Source organism: Leuresthes tenuis, unplaced genomic scaffold (assembly GCF_036924035.1).
Source record: "Leuresthes tenuis unplaced genomic scaffold, fLeuTen1.0.hap1 SCAF_2, whole genome shotgun sequence".
Lineage (NCBI taxonomy): Eukaryota > Metazoa > Chordata > Actinopteri > Atheriniformes > Atherinopsidae > Leuresthes > Leuresthes tenuis.
Window position 1 is genome coordinate 35,497,454 of NW_027325356.1, and position 20,875 is coordinate 35,518,328.

At 38.1% G+C, this 20,875-nt stretch overlaps 1 protein-coding gene across 1 annotated transcript in view; it reads right to left on the bottom strand.

Annotated features, from left to right (window-relative positions):
* LOC140302177 (neural-cadherin-like) overlaps positions 1-20,875 on the bottom strand; it is a 216,499-nt gene that overhangs the window by 27,541 nt on the left and 168,083 nt on the right. Inside the window, exons 31-33 of the mRNA XM_072380982.1 lie at positions 18,706-18,872; positions 5,887-6,151; positions 345-525 (exon numbers count right to left, since the gene is read on the bottom strand). Of these exons, the coding sequence (XP_072237083.1) occupies positions 345-525; positions 5,887-6,151; positions 18,706-18,872 (613 nt within the window). The remainder of the gene's footprint in view (positions 1-344; positions 526-5,886; positions 6,152-18,705; positions 18,873-20,875) is intronic.

Sequence of the window (20,875 nt, forward strand, 5' to 3'; positions counted from 1 at the left end):
TAACCCATAAGACTAAATGTTTGTTTTGCTATAAAATGGTTGTCATAAGATTTACAACAACATCACGGCAGGTTTATGACAAATAAAAACTGATCCATGTGTCCTCTGCTTTTTTACCTCATTCCATGGAGACTCAGGGCTAGGTTATTTTAGAGCACATCTTTGGCTATAAAAAACAATTACAAAAATATAAACATCAATATCAGAAGCTGAGGAGTGGCTTCAAAGGCTTCAGGTTGGTTTAAAAGCACGTCTTCATGCCCTTGAGTCAAAATGATAAGTGTGTGTGTAAGTGAGTGAAATGTCCAAATTGTGAATGTGCAAGGCCATACATCAGTGTGTACCTGCATTCGTGCACTCTCCACAAGTCCACACAGGTGAAGGGAGGGCTACACTGGTTCCTCTTGCAGGAATCAGACGAGCATCCAATAGAGAGTCCTTGTATGCTGACCTGGGATACCCCATCTATTAGCTGGCTACCCAGTGGCATGTGGCGACCATTGAGGCGTAGATCCCTCATACAGCCTGTAGGAAAAAAATAAAATGAAAAAAAGGGTTCAGTGGAACAAGAACAACACTGCTACACTGGCATCTTTCCTCAGAAACACAAAATTAAATAGATTTTACCTCTGTCATGTTAGCACATAAATCCCTTGTTCTTGATGGATTACAGGTTGCAGTTCTGACTGAATTAATCCACCCACTCTTTCAAAGACAACTCTGCTCTGGATCTTTTCATTTATTTATTCATTTATTTCAATTGTCACAGCATTATTTATTTATTTGGTGGGGAAAATGTTTTTTGAGCATGTAGCTGATTTACGTCATATACTGCAGAATCAAAAAATCTACCTTTCACTCAGAAAGTCTCAAAGCACCACAGCCAAAAGGTTTGTCTACATACTGGAGCAGTGATTGAAATAGACAGGTAGAGAGAGAACACAGGAGGAGTTGTTCTCACCAGGCAAAGCGTGAATCAGGGATGGCTCACCCATTTAGGTAGATGCATCAGCGCTTCATGAAAAATTCAGGGTAGTGAAAAACAACATGCATGAATTCAATCTGCACGTGTCTGTTACGTTTGTGGTTGCTGCATATTGATTAGACAAAGTGGCAGTGCGCTGTACAAACAGTGGGCCCCACTCTAAGCTTCACTTCCCTGTTTGACCACGTCACTAGAGTGGTCAAATTTCAATTGGAAGATTGCTGGTTCAATCCCCACTTTCTCAGACAATTAGTCAAAGTATTCTTGGGCAAGATACTGAACCCAACCTATAATGTGTTCCCCAATGGATTAAATTCTGTTAAATGAATGTAATGCAATGACTGATAGGACTTAGAGATTACTGCGCTCGATCACTGTCACAGCATTATGCAAGTTCATCAGTGCTTGAGTTGAGCAAGCTTATTCAATGCATTTAAACAAGATCTCAATGATAAATCTTAGAATTATGCAATGTCCTTGCTTTCAACAAACATTAATGTGTTGACAGGATCCTGATGCTCTCCAAGCTTTTAAGAGCAATAAAGCATTTAATTGGTTAGAAGCTGCCCAAGACTGTAAGCAGACAGTGGCTGGTGATCTTCTCCAGTTTGATTGGTCCTTGTTCGCTTTAAGAATTGTTAAAAGCATTACTCTTGTCAATACTTTTCAGTCAAGCTTAATTTACTTTTGCTTTATATGCAAACTTTAAGTGATTTGACTGTTTTTGTGACCTGTTTAAACAGTAACATATCCAGAAAAACTAACATTACTCCTAATTCCGGTGCTTTGACCAACAATGCTTTTATAACATCAAGTAAAACTAGTACTAGTAAAAAAGGTAGTAGTTTGTGTTTCCATTTCTTTAATATGTAAATACTGCAACTACTATTACAACTCATACCACTATCGGTAGTGTATACTTGAACAGTCACTGGCAAGACAAAAGTGTGCAGAAAGCACATTGTCCACCACAGCTAATACTGGATATCACAGTCTTAAGGAAAGCTGTTTTAGGTCTTCAGAAAAATTAAGATTCAATTCTGTCTCAGGAAATTTAACAACTATTCTGGAAAGACAAGGAAATGCAAAACAGTAAGAAACAAACATTTGTGACATGTGAGAAAGTAAAGAATCATTGAAAGTAAAAAGACTGAAACTGGATCCAAATAAACCAAAGGGGCACGTGATTTAATTACAAGGTACTTTATAACCAAAACTAATATGAAACATTTTTTTCTCAACTTTTTCAACTGTCAATTTGTGGGATATAAATGAGCTTCAATATGGTTCTGTACTTGACTCAATGTGTCTAACTGACATTACATTTCGATATGCTCTCATTACTCATTTAAAATAAGCAAACGCAAAGACAAACAATCACAGACACATATTTCCTCCCGCTTGACATGCCACAATCAATTACTTCTATCTCTGTTGAGGAGAAACACTTTTAAATGCCATCTTATATACGGATGCATTGCCTTTTACAGACGGTTATTGTGAGAGTGGAGTAGTTCTCAATTATCAGACAGTATCTGATTTTCATTTTTGTTTGAATATATATTTAGACTTCCAAGTGCCTGAATAGATGACATTCACACCTTGAGAGTTGTTGAGGTCACATGTCACTCATCTACCCAATAATTTTCAAGGTAATTTTGGTTGTTGCCTAGTGTGAATTGTTTAACCACCTAGCAAACATATATGAGATGTTTTGGCCATAAAATTCTTTGTGGAGGGATGACAGGGTTGCATCGCAAGTGTTTTGCAAGTGATGCCAAAAGCCACCACCTATGCTGAAATGTAGAAACGTCTTCAAGATTCAAGAAAAGTAGTTTGGTTGCCTTTTATCTGCAATTAGACTTGAATGAGTTTACTAACTGAGAATCAACAAAAACATCAGTCCATTTTTTTTCTTTTTGAATATTTTGAGTAAATCTGAAGACATTTTGGCCCCTATGGTAAGTACAGTAGTCAGTCCTGGCCTTTGTCTCTGTTAAAATAGGGGTGAACAACAAATATACAAATTTCCATAATGGGCATGAATACTTGCTCACCAACGTTAAAATAAAAATTGCTAAGCTTGTACTATCATTGAAATTGTATTATTTCAGACTGGCTGCAATTTGTTGTCACCAGTATGTGTTTGTAACCCCAATTCTTTATTTTGGATTTATCCATAACTCAAAAGGACTAGTTAATCCATCAACATCTGTACAATACCAAGACCTCCCTTACACACAGAGAACTTCCCATCCACAAAACCAGCTGTAGGGTTGGCCATTATGAGCCATTAGCCATTAAAGTGTTATATCAATTGTTCATTAACACATGGAAATGTCACAGTCCTGCATTTACGAGAGTGCATATGAATAGATAAAATAATCTATTTTTGGTGTAGCTTCCTAGAATAAATCCTCACATGTCGAATCTCACATGTCCTGGATGGCACACCAACCTATTCCCTTTACTCTGTGACACATCAAACACATCACATTATATTCCAAAAAATCACAATGTTTTGCTCTTATCATTATGTTATCAGGGTGGTTTTTCATTTTGTGACATATTTTTGTTAAAATGGTCTTTTGTCTGCTGACATCCCTTTAAGTATTATAAAAGACATTTTACTAACTTTGTCTAATTTCCATTATTTTCTATTTAATTATAGTGTTTATCATTTCTAAAAAAAAAAAAATTACTGTGGAAAAAATTAGGATGCATAAAATATGCTGCATTAATAGGGACGTAGATTAGTCCAGTCCAGTCTATTTGGGATGGTAACGTCTCTAAATGTTTTTTTTGGATAACCGAAGAGCTGCTGCGTTATCATTTGCAAATAACATGTATTTTTATCAAAGAGAGGTTGCTTGAAAATATGTGTTACAAATGCACAATGGACCTGTATCACATGAAATTAGTGGTGTAATTACAAGGCATCAGTATGACTGTGATTGGTTTTCTGGCTCTAGTGCTGGGACTGGTTCACAAATAAAGCAACATCTGGATCAATTCATCTGGCTCTTTAAAGAACAGAGATGTCCATTAAGCAAGTAAATGAGGAAATATAAAGAGGAAATTAATGAAAGGACAAATGTCAAAATGAAAAAAATGGAAATGAAAAAAATAAATATTGTAATCATAAATTTCATAAAATTAAATTATTCTTTCGATATATTTTATTCTCACATAATCTATTTTATTGCTTTTCATTTGTTATTTTTAAAATAGCTTTTGCTTCAACAATTTATGTATTGTATTTGCTCTTTCTAAATACCCTTTCTCATACCATTTCTTTACTGCACTGACCATTTCTCCATTGTGTTTGCAATTTGACATTGCTTTTGCTTTTGCTATATCTTAGTTGCTTTTGCTATCGTCTTAGCCATTGTTATTTGCAAATTATTGTTTTGCTTTTACCCTCTCTAAATTGCCTTTTCAATTTCCCCACTTTTCTCTGCGAAATAAAAAGGCAATTGCCAATGTCTGTTCTTGAACCTTCAACTTTAAACTTGCAAGTCAGTGAAACTAACAATTTTGATGTACCTACCATTTAGATGCTATATATGTTAAGTATGTGACAGCTAACAGAGGAAGAGATTACCCAGTGCCATGAGCTGTTCAATTCCTGTTCTTCAAGAGCTGCTACCATTGTTCCACAGTGCATGAATTACATGAGATTGTGTTGCATCTTGTTGTTCATGCTACCAGAGAAAGGGAGGATTCATATGTGCCAGGTTTTGGAAGGAATTGCCTATTGCTTAGCTTGATTGCCTTGTCGGCTTGTGGTGAAGGTTTCAAGATTATGAATTGGTAAAAACAGTAACTCTTTGGAGTAACAGATAAAATAAGGGAAAAATAAAATAAATTTAAAGAAGGAAATAGCAAATTCAAATGACAAATAACAAAGGATAAAGTAATAGCAACAGTGACTGCGAAAAAACAAAAGCAAAGCCAATTACTATCACTCCATAGTCCAAAAGCTGAGAAAACCTAACATGGTAGTGTTACATGACTTCCATGCATTGCAACAATTAAGGCTGAGCCTCCCCTTTTTCTGAGCCTCCCCTAAAATAAGTGGCAGCACAACCATTTGCAGAAAATAGTTAACTGTCAATTATTGCTATTAAGTACTGTCAGCTAAAAAATGTTGGTGTAAATTGCAGACTGTCCAAAAACCATCTGATCTCTTGGAGAGGAGAGAAATTTTCAATACCAAAGTAATAACATAACATTAACTAAAGGTTCACTAAGAAAGTAAATTATGTGGTACTTTAGCCCTTATAATTACACGAGTCTTGAGGAAAGCTTATATTAGTCTTTGAAAGCATGCGAAAGCAGCAAATTTTCAGAGATGAGAAAAACAAAATAAAACTATGAATTCATTAGTCTACTGCAGATATCCTCACTTGTTAAAGTGAAAGAAATCTTTATCTAAGCGTTTGTGAAGTGATGTATATGACTATTATTCCATCTCAAGTACAGATAGAGTATGTTGTGTTAGAAAATAAGTCCCAACCAATATGATTACTGGGACATTGGTATCCTTCTGTATAACATGGCATGAAAATCTGTTTAGTTTCGAGCTACCCAAAGGATTCTCTTGCAGATATATAGCTCCCAAGTGTGAATGCAAAATGAGGTGTAATGAACTAATACAGGGAAGTATTGCAAAGAGTTTATTTGTAATCATAAATTCCACCACATTTGCTCTTTTTAAGAATGTTTGAGAGTGTTACACTGATGCACAGCATACATTCCACCAATGCTGGTGTTACAAATGACAAAATATGTAGCGAGATCACAGTTCTTGGCAAAGGTTAATTTGGTGGAAATCATTATAATCTCCCTGAAGTAACCCTTTGCGATTTTATAATGAGCTGCAAGATTTTACCACCCACCTTGAAAGCTCTTGTTGATTCCAGAGGGAAAAGTGTTTCCCAGCATCACAGCAGTGGGGTCAACAACGATTTCTCTACTTCTGCCCTGTAATCCTGTCACCTCCCGCTGTCCTCCACCATCATCTAATCGCAACGTCATCTCATTGTCATGCCGATCTAGGAAGACCTCATGCCATTCACCATTGTCAAGGCGGTAGTTGGGCAGGGTTAGGTTGTAGTCCCCGTCACCGAGGTTGTAGAAAACACAAAGGAGGCCCTGAAAGATCTGCAGTGAGAATATGACATGTAAAGAGGTTTTTAAGTTTAGCATAACTGCAGATGTTTGTACTAAAGAAAACATTTCAAAAGTTAAGCTTGCTTAATATCTGGAAGATATCTAATCAACTGGTATTATAAGGCACTAAATAAATATGTAACTAATAAAACATTGACAAACACGTCAGGAAAACTGAGTGAGAATCGAAGTGATCACAGGCAGCAGAAATCAGTCAAATGTTATGGAAAAAGTTCTAAATCATTAAAAATAGCAATTAAATGTACATTATTTAACAGCACAGAAAAAGGCATTTAATCTGGGACTGTCCACCTGTTCTTCGAGTTCTTTGATACTTGGGTGAATGGCTGGGCAGGATGTTGCCAGTATGCACGCTCACACTCACTCCCAGGGACAATTTAGAGTCACCATTTAACCTAACATGCTTTTTTGGACAGTAAGAGGAAGTTGGAGTACTTAGAGAGAACCCACTCATACACGGGTAGAACATGCAAACTCCACGCAGGCCTCAGTTGGGATTCGAACCTGGCATCCTTTTGCTGAAAGGTGACAGTGCTAACTACCACACCACCATGCAGCCCATCATAGGTGGATGGCACGTCTAAAAAAAGTTTTCAGTGTTTATGATTAGGGTAATAACAGCTGTAGGGACTTAAAAACTTGAAGTCAGCTAAGCCTCCAGAAATGAAAGAATGGATCACTTTCATGATTAAAATAGCCTTATGCAGTGCATCTGGAAAATATTCACAGCACTCCACTTTTTCCACAATATCCTATGTTACAGCCTTATTCCCAAATAGATTAAATTCATCTTTTACCTCAAAATTCTACTCACAATACATCATAATGAAAAAGTGAAACAAGTTTGTTTGAAACTTGAAAATAAAAAACAAAAATAAAACATTTACATAAGTATTCACATCATTTGCTCAATACTTTGTTGAAGCAACTTTGGCCGCAATTACAGCCTCAATTCGTTTTGAATATGATGCTACAAGTTTGGCACAACTACTTTTGGGCAGTTTCCCCTATTCTTCTTCACAGAACCTCTCAAGCTCCATCAAGTTGGATGGGGAGCGTCGATGCACAGCCATTTTCACATCTTTCCAGAGATCTTCAATCAGGCTCAACTCTGGGCTCTGGCTGGGCCACTCAAGGACATTCACAGAGTTGTCCTGAAGCCACTGCTTTGTTATCTTGGGCTTATCGTGTGCTTAGGGTCGTTGTCCTGTTGGAAGATAAACCTTCGCCCCAGTCCAAGGTCCAGAGCACTCTGAAGCAGGTTATCATGAAGATTGTCTCTGTACATTACTGCATTCATCTTTTCCTCGACCCTGACCAGTCTCCCAGTTCCTGCTGCTGACAAACATCCCTACAGCATGATGCTACCACCACCATGCTTCACTGTACGGATGGTATTAGCCAGGAAATGACCAGTGCCTGGTTTCCTCCAGACATAACGCTTGGCATTCAGGCCTGATCATTTTATTTCTCATGGTCTGACAGTCTTTCAGGTGCCTTTTGGCAAACTCCTGGTGGGCTGTTATGTGCATTTTACTGAGGAGTGGCTTCCGTCTGGGCACTCTACCATACAAGCCTGATTGGTGGAGTGCTGCAGAAATGGTTGTCCTTCTGGAAGGTTCTCCTCTCTCCACAGAGTAATGCAGGAGCTCTGTCAGACTGACCATCAGGTTCTTGGTCACCTCCCTGACTAAGACCATTCTACCCCGATCTCTCAGAGTAGACGGGCAGCTCTAAGAAGAGTCCTGGTGGTTCCAAACTTCTTACATTTATGAATGATGGAGGCCACTGTGCTCATTGCTTCTTCAATGCTGCAGCAATTTTTCTGTATCCTTCCCCAGATCTGTGCCTCGATACAATCCTGTCTCAGAGGTCTCCAGACAATCGCTTAGACTTCATGTCTTGGTTTGTGATCTGACACGAACTGTCAACAATGCAACCTTTTATAGGAAATTGTGAGCTTTTCCAAATCATGACCAATCAACTGAATTTACCACAGGTGGACTGCAATCAGGGTGAGGGTCAAGGCAAACGCTGTGAATTCTAATGAAAATGTTTTATTTTTGTTTTTCATTTTTAATAAATTTGCAAAAGTTGTTTCACTTTGTCATCATGGGGTATTGTGTGTAGAATTTTGAGGTAAAAGATTAATTTAATCTATTTGGGAAAAAGACTTAGGATATTGTGGAAAAAGTGGAGCGCTATGAATAATTTGCGAATGCACTGTATCTGTGCTGACTAGAAAGAACCATGAGCTGAAGACCAGTGTGGGGCAGCTCCGGGAACTACATTAAGCTGACTGTTAATAATGACTAATGATTGCTTGTAATCGATGCATGTCTATGTACAGATGCAAATGCATCTATGTATAGGTGAATATGTGGAAATATGTGTACAAAGGGGTACCGTGGGTAAGGCTCTTGTACAAATATGTACAGTCAATGAGTCAAACCCCTCCTGCATGGGTCTTTTTAATCTCTGTAAACCTTATTGATTAGTATTAGTTTACTTATTTACTTAGTCTTATCCTGACTACTTTTCTTCATTTCTTCTTTTTATTGATGGAATTCTTCACCTGATATGATGTGCTCTGTAAAAAAATAAATCAATAAAAGACTTGAATGACAAAAAAAAGAGAAAAGAAAAGACACAAAGTGTCCAGTCCAGTCCAGAACACAACCCCTTGAAATGCTGTGGAGGGACCATGAGAGAGATGAATAGATAAATGAAAGTGATATCCACAAACATTTTTCCAGATTTGTCCAAACAATGCGAGAGACCAATGACATCAAACAGAAAACAATTGCTCCAAGTTTTGTCATTTTTCAAAATATTGAATCAAGGGGTGGATTTATTTACACACTACTTCTGCATTTTGGCTAAATTTTTGTAAAATGAATAACACTCTGTGTAATATGGTATGACATGAAATAACAAACATACAATTTGAATTATTTCAATTTTAATTCTTTAATAAATGTAATGTGCATTTTTTCATTTGAGGTTATATTTACAAAATTTTAAGACCCAAAAGGTCCAGATGATCTTTTACTATGACATGATTATGTTTATTAGGTCATGGCATAAAACCGTAGAACAGACTGAGGATGTGCTTTATTTTTCAGGTGTATGTTGATCTCTCTCATCTGCTCTCTGTCAGTAAAAGACTTGATCATTGATTATTACACCGATTCATTCATTCACTCGTACAGAAACCTAGCTGCAGCAGAAGAAAAACGTCTAAAACACGGGTTGTAGATGAGCGGCATCAATCAACCACAGACCTCTACTTACTTCTCTTCAATCAAAAGCATTTATTGCAGCCTTTCAAACTCAAACTGGAAAATACAAAAGATAGTTCTATTTGCAGCCCATACACAGAGATTTTGACTGGCTTAGTGGTGAGACCAGTTGGAATGATTGCAGATGTTGACTTTAACAATTATCCTGATATTGAAAGGCTTAAACACTGAACTTTATTAATTTTTTGACTATTGCTTGGTTCATGACAAATCCATATAAATAATTTCACATTGTCTGTTTTTTAAACCTTCAATAAAAAAGCACTCCATAAAGTGAAATATATACATGATCCAGTATTAATAGAGGAGAACAGGATTAATACCTTTTATTTTCAGGACAGAAGCCAGGCTGTGTATTCCTTTGACACACAGTATTAATGACTTTATCAGCTTCATTAAAAAATTAAATTGTATCCATTGAAGAAAAAAAAAGAATAAACATCACATCCTTCTCACTACAGTCGCTGATGTATAGACAAGTTGAGCACTTTTAAAAAGGACTGTAAGGATTGATTTTCATTTGAAGTGCTTCTCTCTCGCAAATCTGAGTTAACATGAAAAGCTTAATTTAAACCATTAACATCCTTTACACCACAGATGTCAAACTCAGGCCCACAGGCAAAATCTGGGATCCAAGAGAACACCAAATGTCTACAGGAGCTGACCAGCGCATGCACCGCTAATAATACAAATCCCACAATGCTCTGCTGGTGTGTTGGCACGTCAATCAGGACCCACAAGCGACACCTCTGTTGATGTTCATTTGCGACCTTGTGCTAATGAATACTTAAACAACCTTGTATTCAGCTATAATCGACATATACTTCTTGCGAAGCTGTAACAGTTAGTGCAATCATTTCCCAAATATACAAAAAGTGTAACTGAAAGGAAGGATGAGAAACACAATGGCAGATACATCATCCAGCTCTATTTGAAAGTAGTAGGCATCGAATTCTAGATTTTATGGAAATTAGGTTTGTACAAAGAACATCTGCAATGACCACACGCCTACATGATGTCCTGACAGAAGAATTGAGCTGAATTGTAGCTGTGTTTTATTGCTTGGGAAAAAAATGCATCTGGAAACAGCAGCTCACGGATTTAGATAAATCTGACATTGTGGAATTAAAATGCTCCTTTGGAGGTGTACTGGGCACGACCAACTGGTACAAGGCTTCGAGGTCGGCCAGGACTTGCTGGAGAGATTATGTCTCTCTATTTTCCTGGGAATGGCTAGGGGTCACCCAGGATGAGCAGGAGGAAGTAGCGGGGGACAGGGATGTCTGGGCCTCTCTTCTCTCAATATTGCCACCGCGGCCCCATGTGGATTAAGCACTTAAGAAAATGGATAGATGGATGGATGGAATTAGAAAACCTCAATATCAAAGGTTTTTATTCAGAGTAATTGTCTTTGAAAACAATAGTGGCATTTCTATCTTTTACTAGAAAAATGCAACTTTACAGTTTAGTTTTCCGTGTTTTCAGGGCACAAATCAAATCAAGTTCAGTTCCTTTGCTATGGAAAGCTGGCAAAAGTCTCAGAGGCAAGGGTCTCAAAACTCAGTAAATCAAATAAAAACAGTCTGTATGACAAGAGGAAACCACAGGTAACTGGTATATGCAAGTGACTTTCACATTTTAAAGTTTGAGGTGGAATCAAAGGAAAGAAAATGTTCCACTTGTTGGTACATGAGTGGATCAAAAAGCCAGTTTGGCCAAATGGCTATAAAATACACACTCCTCAGAGGTTTTCAAACACAGGGGGGATGGAATACATTTCATACAGAAATGTTTTTAGTAATTCTGTTTTATCTGTGAAAAAACATAAATGTGAACACACTGAATTTTAGTCAAGAACACCTCCTCCCGAAAGTGTTCATCCATGAAGCAGGAGCAACATTCATTAAAATATGATTACAGGGTCCTGGAGGAAAGGTGGTCGTCATTTATTCTGTTGCAGTGGGCCCAAGATAAATAATACATGAGGAATAGCTGCGACAAAGTTGACATATTAACTTGCAATCTGTTGATAGCTTGTTGCCATAGCCATACAGATGTACACTATACTCAGAGCGTTCTATAGTCTGGTCTTGTGAGGAAGGCTCACAAGATGGCTGAATTAAAATAAGACTGAGTTATTCAGTTCATGTAGACACCTTAATCTGACAAAAAATGGATTGGATCGGATTAAGATCCCGAGATAACTTGATCTAAACGTTACACCAAACGTCCATGTAGACGACAGAAGCACGTGGTGGATCGGATTGAGCGTTCTGCTCAAGCTTTTTTTCCCGGGATCGTCACCCGGGAATCGATGGAGACGATATTACTGTTGTTGTTGCGATGGAGAATGCGCCGTTGTGCATCGCGTTTGTGCCATAACCATGCTCATCACAAATGTAGAGGGACGTAGCTTCATCTTGCTCTTCGTTCGCCATCTTTCTCAAATACCTGAGTTTGTTGTTGTTGTTGTTGGTGGTGAAGAGGTCAACTGGAAGTGGCTCTATTTTCAATAGTTGAAATGGATACAGCGCTACCTATCGTACTGCGGCATGACATGCTTTATGCCAGTGATTCGATTCATTCAGCGCCATATAGCCAAGGATAATTACCCTTGCTCAAATAAGGAGCATAACCCAATTACAGCTATAATCGAGTTAATCTCATCATGTAGACCCACTGAGTGAGAAAAGACACAGACAAAAAGAAAAAGATAATGTAAAAATCAAAAGAATGTAGGAAAAAAACATTTTAGAGCTTGAGTTGAACATGATTTGTCAAGGTTGTGATGGTAAACACATGTTTAGAGAAGACTAATAATAATTTAAGCAATACAGTTACCAGCATTTTTTCCTTCGTCTTTCTTGCTCCGTGAAAACGGAGAGAGGTGGAAGGCCAAGCACCATAGATAAAGAATAAGTCTGAAGGCTGTTTTAAGAATGATAGGCTGGTGGGTGGGCTGTCCTCATTTAAATTTCTAACTCTTCCTTCAAGTGTCCCACTGAGAATAAATTTCCCCCCTCCGTATTTGTCTGCCACTGCTGCCATGTAAACAGAGGACCGAGATGAGAAGAGCAGAGAAACCAAGACAATGGAGGAGCGATCAGAAGAGGAGACGTGGGTGGCAACCATTAATTCTCCCACTCATTCTCAACATAATAAAGATAAACCAAATTCTTGAAGGGAGCGCTTGCTCAGATCTGCATTAGCCTTGTTATCAATTTCCTCGTCTGCTTATTTTCTTCTACTTTTCTCTGCTACATCAAGCTTCTCTGCTAAACGTATTTTTCTATTTGCTCCTATTTTTCTCTCCTCCTCTCCCCTTAAAGAATGTGGGTGAAGTGGTGGGCGGTGCCAAGGTTGTTTAGCTGGGTAGCCAATGCTCATTTCAAGGCTCTTTAAGTAGGTATCAATTATGTCCAGAATCCACTTGTGTGGGAATTTTTTAATCCAATATACTCACAACTAACTGGATTTTAACCCCAAAAGAGTCTAGAAAGTGCTGTATGTGGCAGGGCAAAAATCATTGATTTGACTACTAACCAGCCAGAAAGCGTGTAATTGTAATGCATGTTAAATTCTCTGAGGAAACGCCAACAGCTCAACAGATATTATAGGTTTCTAAATATGTATTTATTAAAGTGTCCATTTATGAAAAAAAAAGTATTTTATTCTTTAAACAAAATCTATCTAGGAGTGGACCTATGATGCACTGATGTGTTTTTTCCAATTTGTGATTCTGACAGTCAAGGTGCCTTGCAGGAATAAACGAGCTCAACAGCATGTGACGCTCATCAAGCATTAAAATGGAAAAAATAGTTTGTCACAGGGTTATAACAGAGAAAAAGATGACTAAAATCAATAAACGCTTTGATTTATAGACGAGATAACACTCTTTAAATGATCTTAGGATCAACTGAGCATGCATGTTTTTGAACTGCAACATGCAAAATCCAGATTTGAAAAATTTCCAAAATGAGAATCAAACCAGGAACCATCTAAATGTGAGGTGACAGTGCTGACCACCACACCACCAGGCTCCCTGCAATGGATTTTATACATCAAAAAATAAAAAGACAAATCATCAGATCAGGCCATGATGTGTTGTATTGACACACATCATAAGTCACACATGTACTGGAGTCCTGAAATGAGATGTTCCAGAGTGGTTGCATGTGAGAATGCAAATGGATTGGACTTTCTGCTGAGATTTTGCACCCAGCCTCATTGTAAAATCTCTTGAACAGCAGAGGTGAGACAATATATAAACATGTGAGCATTTGCTGTGAGTGAGTATAGAAAAAACAGAAAATCTCAGTGTAATTTCTGCACCACAAGTTGCCTCCTACCTGCTCTACATAGCTGTTCTACAAGTTCTACAAGCTCTACAAGCCCCACCCTCATTTCTCCTCTCCTCAGCCAGTCCATCATCAGCAGAAGCCTCCTGATGTGCTTGAACCGCAACAGTGGAAGAAGACCTAATCTAACTGAAACAAATTCTCCGGTGATCATGTGTGAAAACCACTTAAAGTCATAACTGTATACACTAATGTAATCCAAAACTAAGGTGGTGGTCATGACTTACATGGTATATAGTTGCCATCAAACATCCATCCATTTTCTATATTCACTTTATCGAATTTGTGGCTGTGGGGACATTGGAGCCTTTCCCAGCTACCTTTGAGCTACAGGCAGAGTACAGGTTGACGGTTAATTGCCAACTTAAATAAGACGAACAACTATGTGTGTTCACAATCACTCCAGCGACCAATTCAGTAACACCACTTAACTTATTATACATGTTTTTGGACAGTGGGAGGAAGCAGATATACCCTGAGAGAACTAAGACAAGCACAGGAAAAGTATGTCTACTCCACAGAAAGGTCCCAGCCGAGATTTGAACAATTAACCTTCTTGCTGTGGGGTCCCAGTGCTAACCACCACACCACAGTGCAGTCTCATACACAATGGTAAAATGAAAAAAAAAAAAAAACTTTAAAAAAACATACGTTTAACAAAGCCGTTTTATTTCATTGCACCACATATTAGTACAATAAAGTGACCAGTGACCATACATTTACCACAATAAATATGGTAAATATTAATATATATAAAATGGTTCCTCTCCCTGTGAAGTAACAAGATTGTAGAGATCAATCCTGCTTGGTTATACCAGGGCAAACAAATTTTACAAAATGTGTGAGAGCATGCAAAGGATTTGTTTAATTTCAGTACCTGTTTGTACCTTGACAACTCTTAGAAAACCATCGGCTACCATAATTTAAGATAAATAATGGATATGGGAGTAATCTATGTGAATGACTAAAATTGTCTCAAATTATGTGGATTAACTTTGTTCAAGTATGTGGAGTCCCATGAATTTTAGTCATCATGTGTGATTGTTCAGTGTGAAGATCACATTTCTTTTCACATAAATGTCTAATGTAATGCTGTCTCTCTGACAGTAATCATCAAATTCTATTCATTTTGTTATATACATCAATTGAGACTGATTAATAAAAAACACCAACTGCAAGATAAGTACATGGCTAGTGACATGAATGCAACATCTTCGGCATGGAATGATGTCAAATATGAGATCCAACTCCTACTCCACATATCATACTTAAGCCACAATAGGGTTGCAATATAATCTATCACATGCATACAGTAAGTACACTTCCTATAATGTGAGTGAACACATTGCCTATTCACAGATGACGACTGTGACTTTCAACTGAATGGTGTAAAAAATAAGGGTTTAGAGTTACTTCAGTTGGAATATCATACAGTGGATATGTTCCTGCACTCTAAGAGGATATACATTCTTTTTCTAAGATATAAATTCTTGCTAGAAGATTTCAGGGAAGGGAGGTGGGTGGGCTCAGAAGGGAAAAAAAAGTAATTATAGTTAAATGCTTTATTCAACCATTAGCCATAAACAAACAGATGAAACAAAGAACTCCTTGCATACTGAGTGTGTATCTAGCCAAGAATAACTCACATTAATTCCTTATTCTGATGAAAATCAAACAGAACTATTACAGAGAAAAACATCATCCTCACAGCAATGCCTACATCTCTCGCAAAGACCAAGCCAGAAACTCTTATATTTCACTGCAGGGTAGCTATTTCACAGGATTACACATACTTCCATGATGTCTGCACTGAGGAATAAGTGCACTTTGCATGATGGATAAATGAAGTGAACCTGCTCCCCATGTGGCTGTGCTGAGGTAACAGTATAATATTTAGGAGGGAGTGCAGAAATAGATGAACAGAGAGAAGAGACGGATGGGTGACAGATGGGGATCGTAGGAGACGTTGCCCTGTAATGGCAGCTGTGGCAAAGATACTGTAATCTACATCTGTTCAGACAATGAAGCAAGATCAATGCATGCGGTCACAGCGTGGGGTGTCAAACAGGAACCAGCTTGAGAAAGCATGGGAGAGGTATGGTATGATCTAGAAAACAAGTCAAATCAAAGCAATATGTGGAGACTGGCAAATATGAGAGAGCAATTTGAGTGTGAGCAGTACTGAGTTGGAGACAGATACAAAAACAATATTTTTAATGTCTTCTATCTTGATGATTTTAACATCAGTCTAAGTTGTTGTCACTGCTAATACACTATTTAGGAGAGACTGTTTTCAACTTGGTTTCCAACAGAGTGCAGATTTACTCTCAGAAATCCTTTCAAAACCACAACTATTCTCATTTGCATTTATATTGAGTGGGTGTGGTCTATGTTATGACAATTTGTTTTTCAATTATCAGGTGGCAGTGTAATGAAATGATATGACTGTATCATTTTATGATGCATGTCTGTTACCAAAATAAATGTTTCAAGGATGCTTAAAAAGGTTTTGTTTGATAAACCTGAAGAGTCTGTTCTGACGAAAAGCCCGAAGGACTGAACATATATATTTGTCTGTTCTTCGATAGTGTCTCGCATTTTGCTGCCACTTGGGGGCTGTCTGATAAATATGTGGAAAAATCCGAGCTGCGAGCTGCTCTTGGTTGTGTTAGCGCTGGTGTTGTTCATTTAGCTTCGCTCAGCTGCAGAAATATAGTTTTTGGCTCTTCATCCTCTTTGTTGTGAAATTGACTGCTGTCAGCCCCTCGTGGCTCATTGCCTTAAGCTAACTTTCAACCAATCAGGTCTCAACCTGTGGGTGGCATCATCACTGAACCTGTGCATTGTTAACTTTTCGGAGAGTCCATTTGCATGAATGTATGAAACAGACTTAGTAGAGGAAAACAGTTCATTGTGCATCTCTCATATTGTGACAAAAACACATTGAAAAACTAATATTGTTGAGTGAAGGTTTGATGATGTTTTGTAAACTGTAAAGCCATTGAAAGAGGAGTGCAGTATATTTTTACATTGGCTGTACAACAGCCACTGCAGCAAGTGGCTGCCTTTTTAGTGACTTGTTACAGCTAATACAGAGTAGAATTTACATAAAAATCAAAATATATATTTCTCTTCTCACATTTGACAGTCTAGCTTCAATCTCAGTCTCAGAGGTTTTTCTTATGTCAGATAATTTTACTAATTTTAGTTCATTTTTGTATTCAGCTTACTATATAAAATGTCCCATTACTATACAGATAGAGGCAATGACTTTGTATAAAAGGAAAATAAAATACTTCAATGGAATTTTTACAGGGATGATGTCTTTCAAAAATGCTAGGCAAGAGGGACAAATCAAGGTTACTCTATTTTTGCTGAAATACAGATGAGTGCTCATTACTTCAAGTAGTGAAAAGTACACATGATCACTTCATGGTGTATCCCCACACAGGGCTGCTTTTCCATGTAACACCGTCTAAAGTTTGTGTGTTCTCTCTAAAGCTCTAGTCAGCAGCATATTGTCCATTTGAAGCTTGCAACGTAGAATGAAAGAATATGGCAAGACGTAAAACCCTACTGGGACACATGCCTCCCCCAAAACTAAAATCATATCTTCTTATCATAAAGTCCTGCTACAGGTATGACATGTGCGATATGAACTTCTCCATTACCTTTACAACTGCCATACAGTTGCTGAAACGTCCGGTAAAGGTTAAAATGTAGCCTTCAAATGTCAACGAAAAACATGAATACATATATTCTGATAACTAACATTATAGTAGGGTGTCCTGCGCTCGATACAAACTGCTCGCTTAGTATCATCTCTGGAACTCCCTGACAGTTCATCAAGTGCCCACTCTCCCTCTCTTCTCCTGTTTGCATTGTACCCTTCTTTCTATCAACATTCACAAAACTAAATTTAATGAACAGTGGCCTCTATCAATTCATAGAAATTATAACATTATTTCAATATGCTGCTCACCTATATGAAAACAGTGTGACGTTCAGTGCTGCGAATCCAGCAGAAACACAAGCTGCCTTTGCATTATAACCATCTTTCTGTCCACCTCCTCACCTGGTTCATTTTATTCTCTTTTTCTGCTGATCCTGCTTTCTTCCCTACTCACTACCTGTTTTATCCCAGCTGTCATGCCTTATCTAGAAAAAAAGTTGTTCTTGTTAAGCCACTGCTGTTCCACTTTAGTAATTCATAGACACCAAACAAAGGGAAGTCAGAGCCGCTTCAGTGCGTGCTGAAACACAGCAAGCCTGCGTCACTAAATCAGCTAAGTGACAACAATGTGATTGGTAAGAGTGGTGTGTTCCACTGTGTAGGCTAGCATATACACAAAAAAACAGCTCTGTGACAACCACCTTTGATGTCTCAGAGACGTATCAGTGGTGCATAAACAACTACTATCCCCTTTTCCACCTCCATACTTACACACGGAACATGCAGTTCCTCTCGCCACCACTAGGGCGGTCACATATTCTTCAAAAGTAGGTTTTGGTTGTATGTGTGGCTTGAGCATCTGACCCATGGGAACAATCTGAGGGAGGAGCAGTCTCTAACATGAAGGTTTGGAAGATCTATGAGATATGCACGTGTTCCAACATGACTACAGATTTCACAAATGTCCTTGGTCAAGATACACTGGCCTAAATGTGCTCATTGGTGCAGCTAAGAACAGCTTATAGACAAAGCCGCTGACCTCGATCTTCTTAGGATGGAAAATCATACTGAAAACTGCACTAAAAGACAAATTTGTACTCTACAGACCAAGCCATAACCAGAATCACATTCTGCTATGAAGAAGTTGGAAAAGGATCCATGAACACACAAATACTCCCATAGCACACTTACCTCTAATCGCAGGTATTCAGTCTGCTCCCTTGAGACCAGACTGAAGATGATGCTGCTGTGTTTACGGGTTCGAACCAGGACTTGGATCCACGTTCTTCGGGCAGGCAGTAAGGCGGTCAACTGATAATGTACGTGACTGTGGCCATCAAAGGAATACTCAGGGACTTCTGTTACATACAAGCAAACACACACATATATGTTGGAGTAACAGTGTTAAGTCTGAGAATGATAAGAAATAAAACACTCTCCCCCTTCCTCCCTGTAATGCAGATAGCAGGACATAGACAATAGACAAGATAGAATATGTATTGGTGTAGCTTGGGTTATGCTTCTTCTTCCTTAGAATCTTGTTCCCAGGAGCTGTTTTTTCTGTATGCCAGGCAGAATAACCAAGCAAACCCTAAAATGTTGTCAAAGCTTTTATTCCAACTCACACCATATGCAGGGGGGGGGGGGGGGGGGGGGGATTCTTTCATCAGTAGATCACACACCTCTTTGTCTTTCCTCCATTCTGTAATTTTGCCTTCAAGTAGAAACTAGTCAACTTTGTCAAAGTCATTTTAATAATCTGCTTTCTTGTTGGTATTGAGTATGCTGATGATTGTCCATGGCCTTGTATCTTGTATTTTACCTGTTCATCAAAGACAAAGGGCTGTTTACATAGAATTTCATATATGAATTGAATATAAAATCATTAATACAGTAAATTTCACAGTTCTTCCTATTCATAAATAGGTTGTTCAGAAAAAGACAAGTGTGGTGAGTGTAGCAAAGTCACTATTCAGTTATAGAAACCTCATAAGCACCATCCTTCCACAGACGGATTGTAATTCATTCTAATCAGTCTCACAGAGCTACTCAAGAGTTCTCATTTGAATTGACCAAAGTTACATAAAGAAACAATAATGACCTGCTAACTATCTATTAACTATTTCTTGAAATATGTAACCAAAAACATGAACCTTAAAATACAAAAAGGAGAAGTGTGTGGTAAAAACTTAATTGCCTATGGACTATGCATGGAAGTATAGGGAAGAACTTATGGCTTGGGTAATGGGCAAGAGAATGGATTAATGTACCGGAATTGCTAAATTGGGTCTTAATTTTAGTCACTATTTAGGCTTTGAAGGCTAATGACATTGACGTAATTTATCATTTTGCGTTGCTTGATACCACCGTACTGTCTGAAGGATGGAAGAAATGATAGACCCTACTTTTGTCTTGGCTCTAGCCCTGTTAGTCAGCTCTGAACACACCAGGTTGATGGCCAGCGGTATCCAAGTTTTCTCTCTCTTTCTTCTACGTCGGACATCTCATCGCCAAGGAGACAGAGGATGGTGTTGCAAGACGTTGCATCAAAAATAGCAAAAATTTAGATGCGTTTCCTGAATTTATGAGTTGGTATATCATATTATATACCTCTTCATCTGTTTCTGGCAGTTTTCCGAGTTTTGATTCGCAGACGTGGTTTAGGCTAAACTTTCAGCCAATAATATGTCTGAAAATGTGATGGCTTTTGCATAGTTCTGTAAAGCCTTAGTTTTTAATTCTAGTGGTAAGAGTTTAGCTAAAACAAAGAAAACTACTTTTCTCCATTCTTTTGTCTTAACACATATGTTTGTTCAGAGGGTTCTTAGTAAGAAATGAAATACATAAAATCAGTAAGTGCCACAGGGCACAGTACTTTCTCTTCTTTCTGAGATTGTCTGATTGGTTGCCAAAATCAGCCATGTGACCCTGCTTGGTCATTGCTCCAGAATCTGCTGCTCTATGAAACAAGCCATCTCATGAATAGAAAGAGTGATTCATTACAGTTTGTTCATTCATTTATTCATCATTTCATCCATTTAATTATTCACTGAAAGTTTGCCTATGTGCCCCCTGTTAGTGTTATAGCTGTTCAGACTGTTAGAAAAAGGGCTGAGAAGAAAAAAAAAGATTTTTGCTCAAGATAATAACCCAGTACTGATTAGTGATAACGTTGCACTCTCTATGCTTGTAGAACATACTAGTGCATTTGTGAAAGTCCTGTCAATTAATAGGAGTGAGGCAGGTACCAAACAGGACTGTAAAGCCTGGCACAGTGTGCTGCGGTCAGCAGAAAGCATCACTTAAGGTACACTCTTCCAACTGGAGGATGTGTGTGATAGGCAGTGCAGGACCACAATCA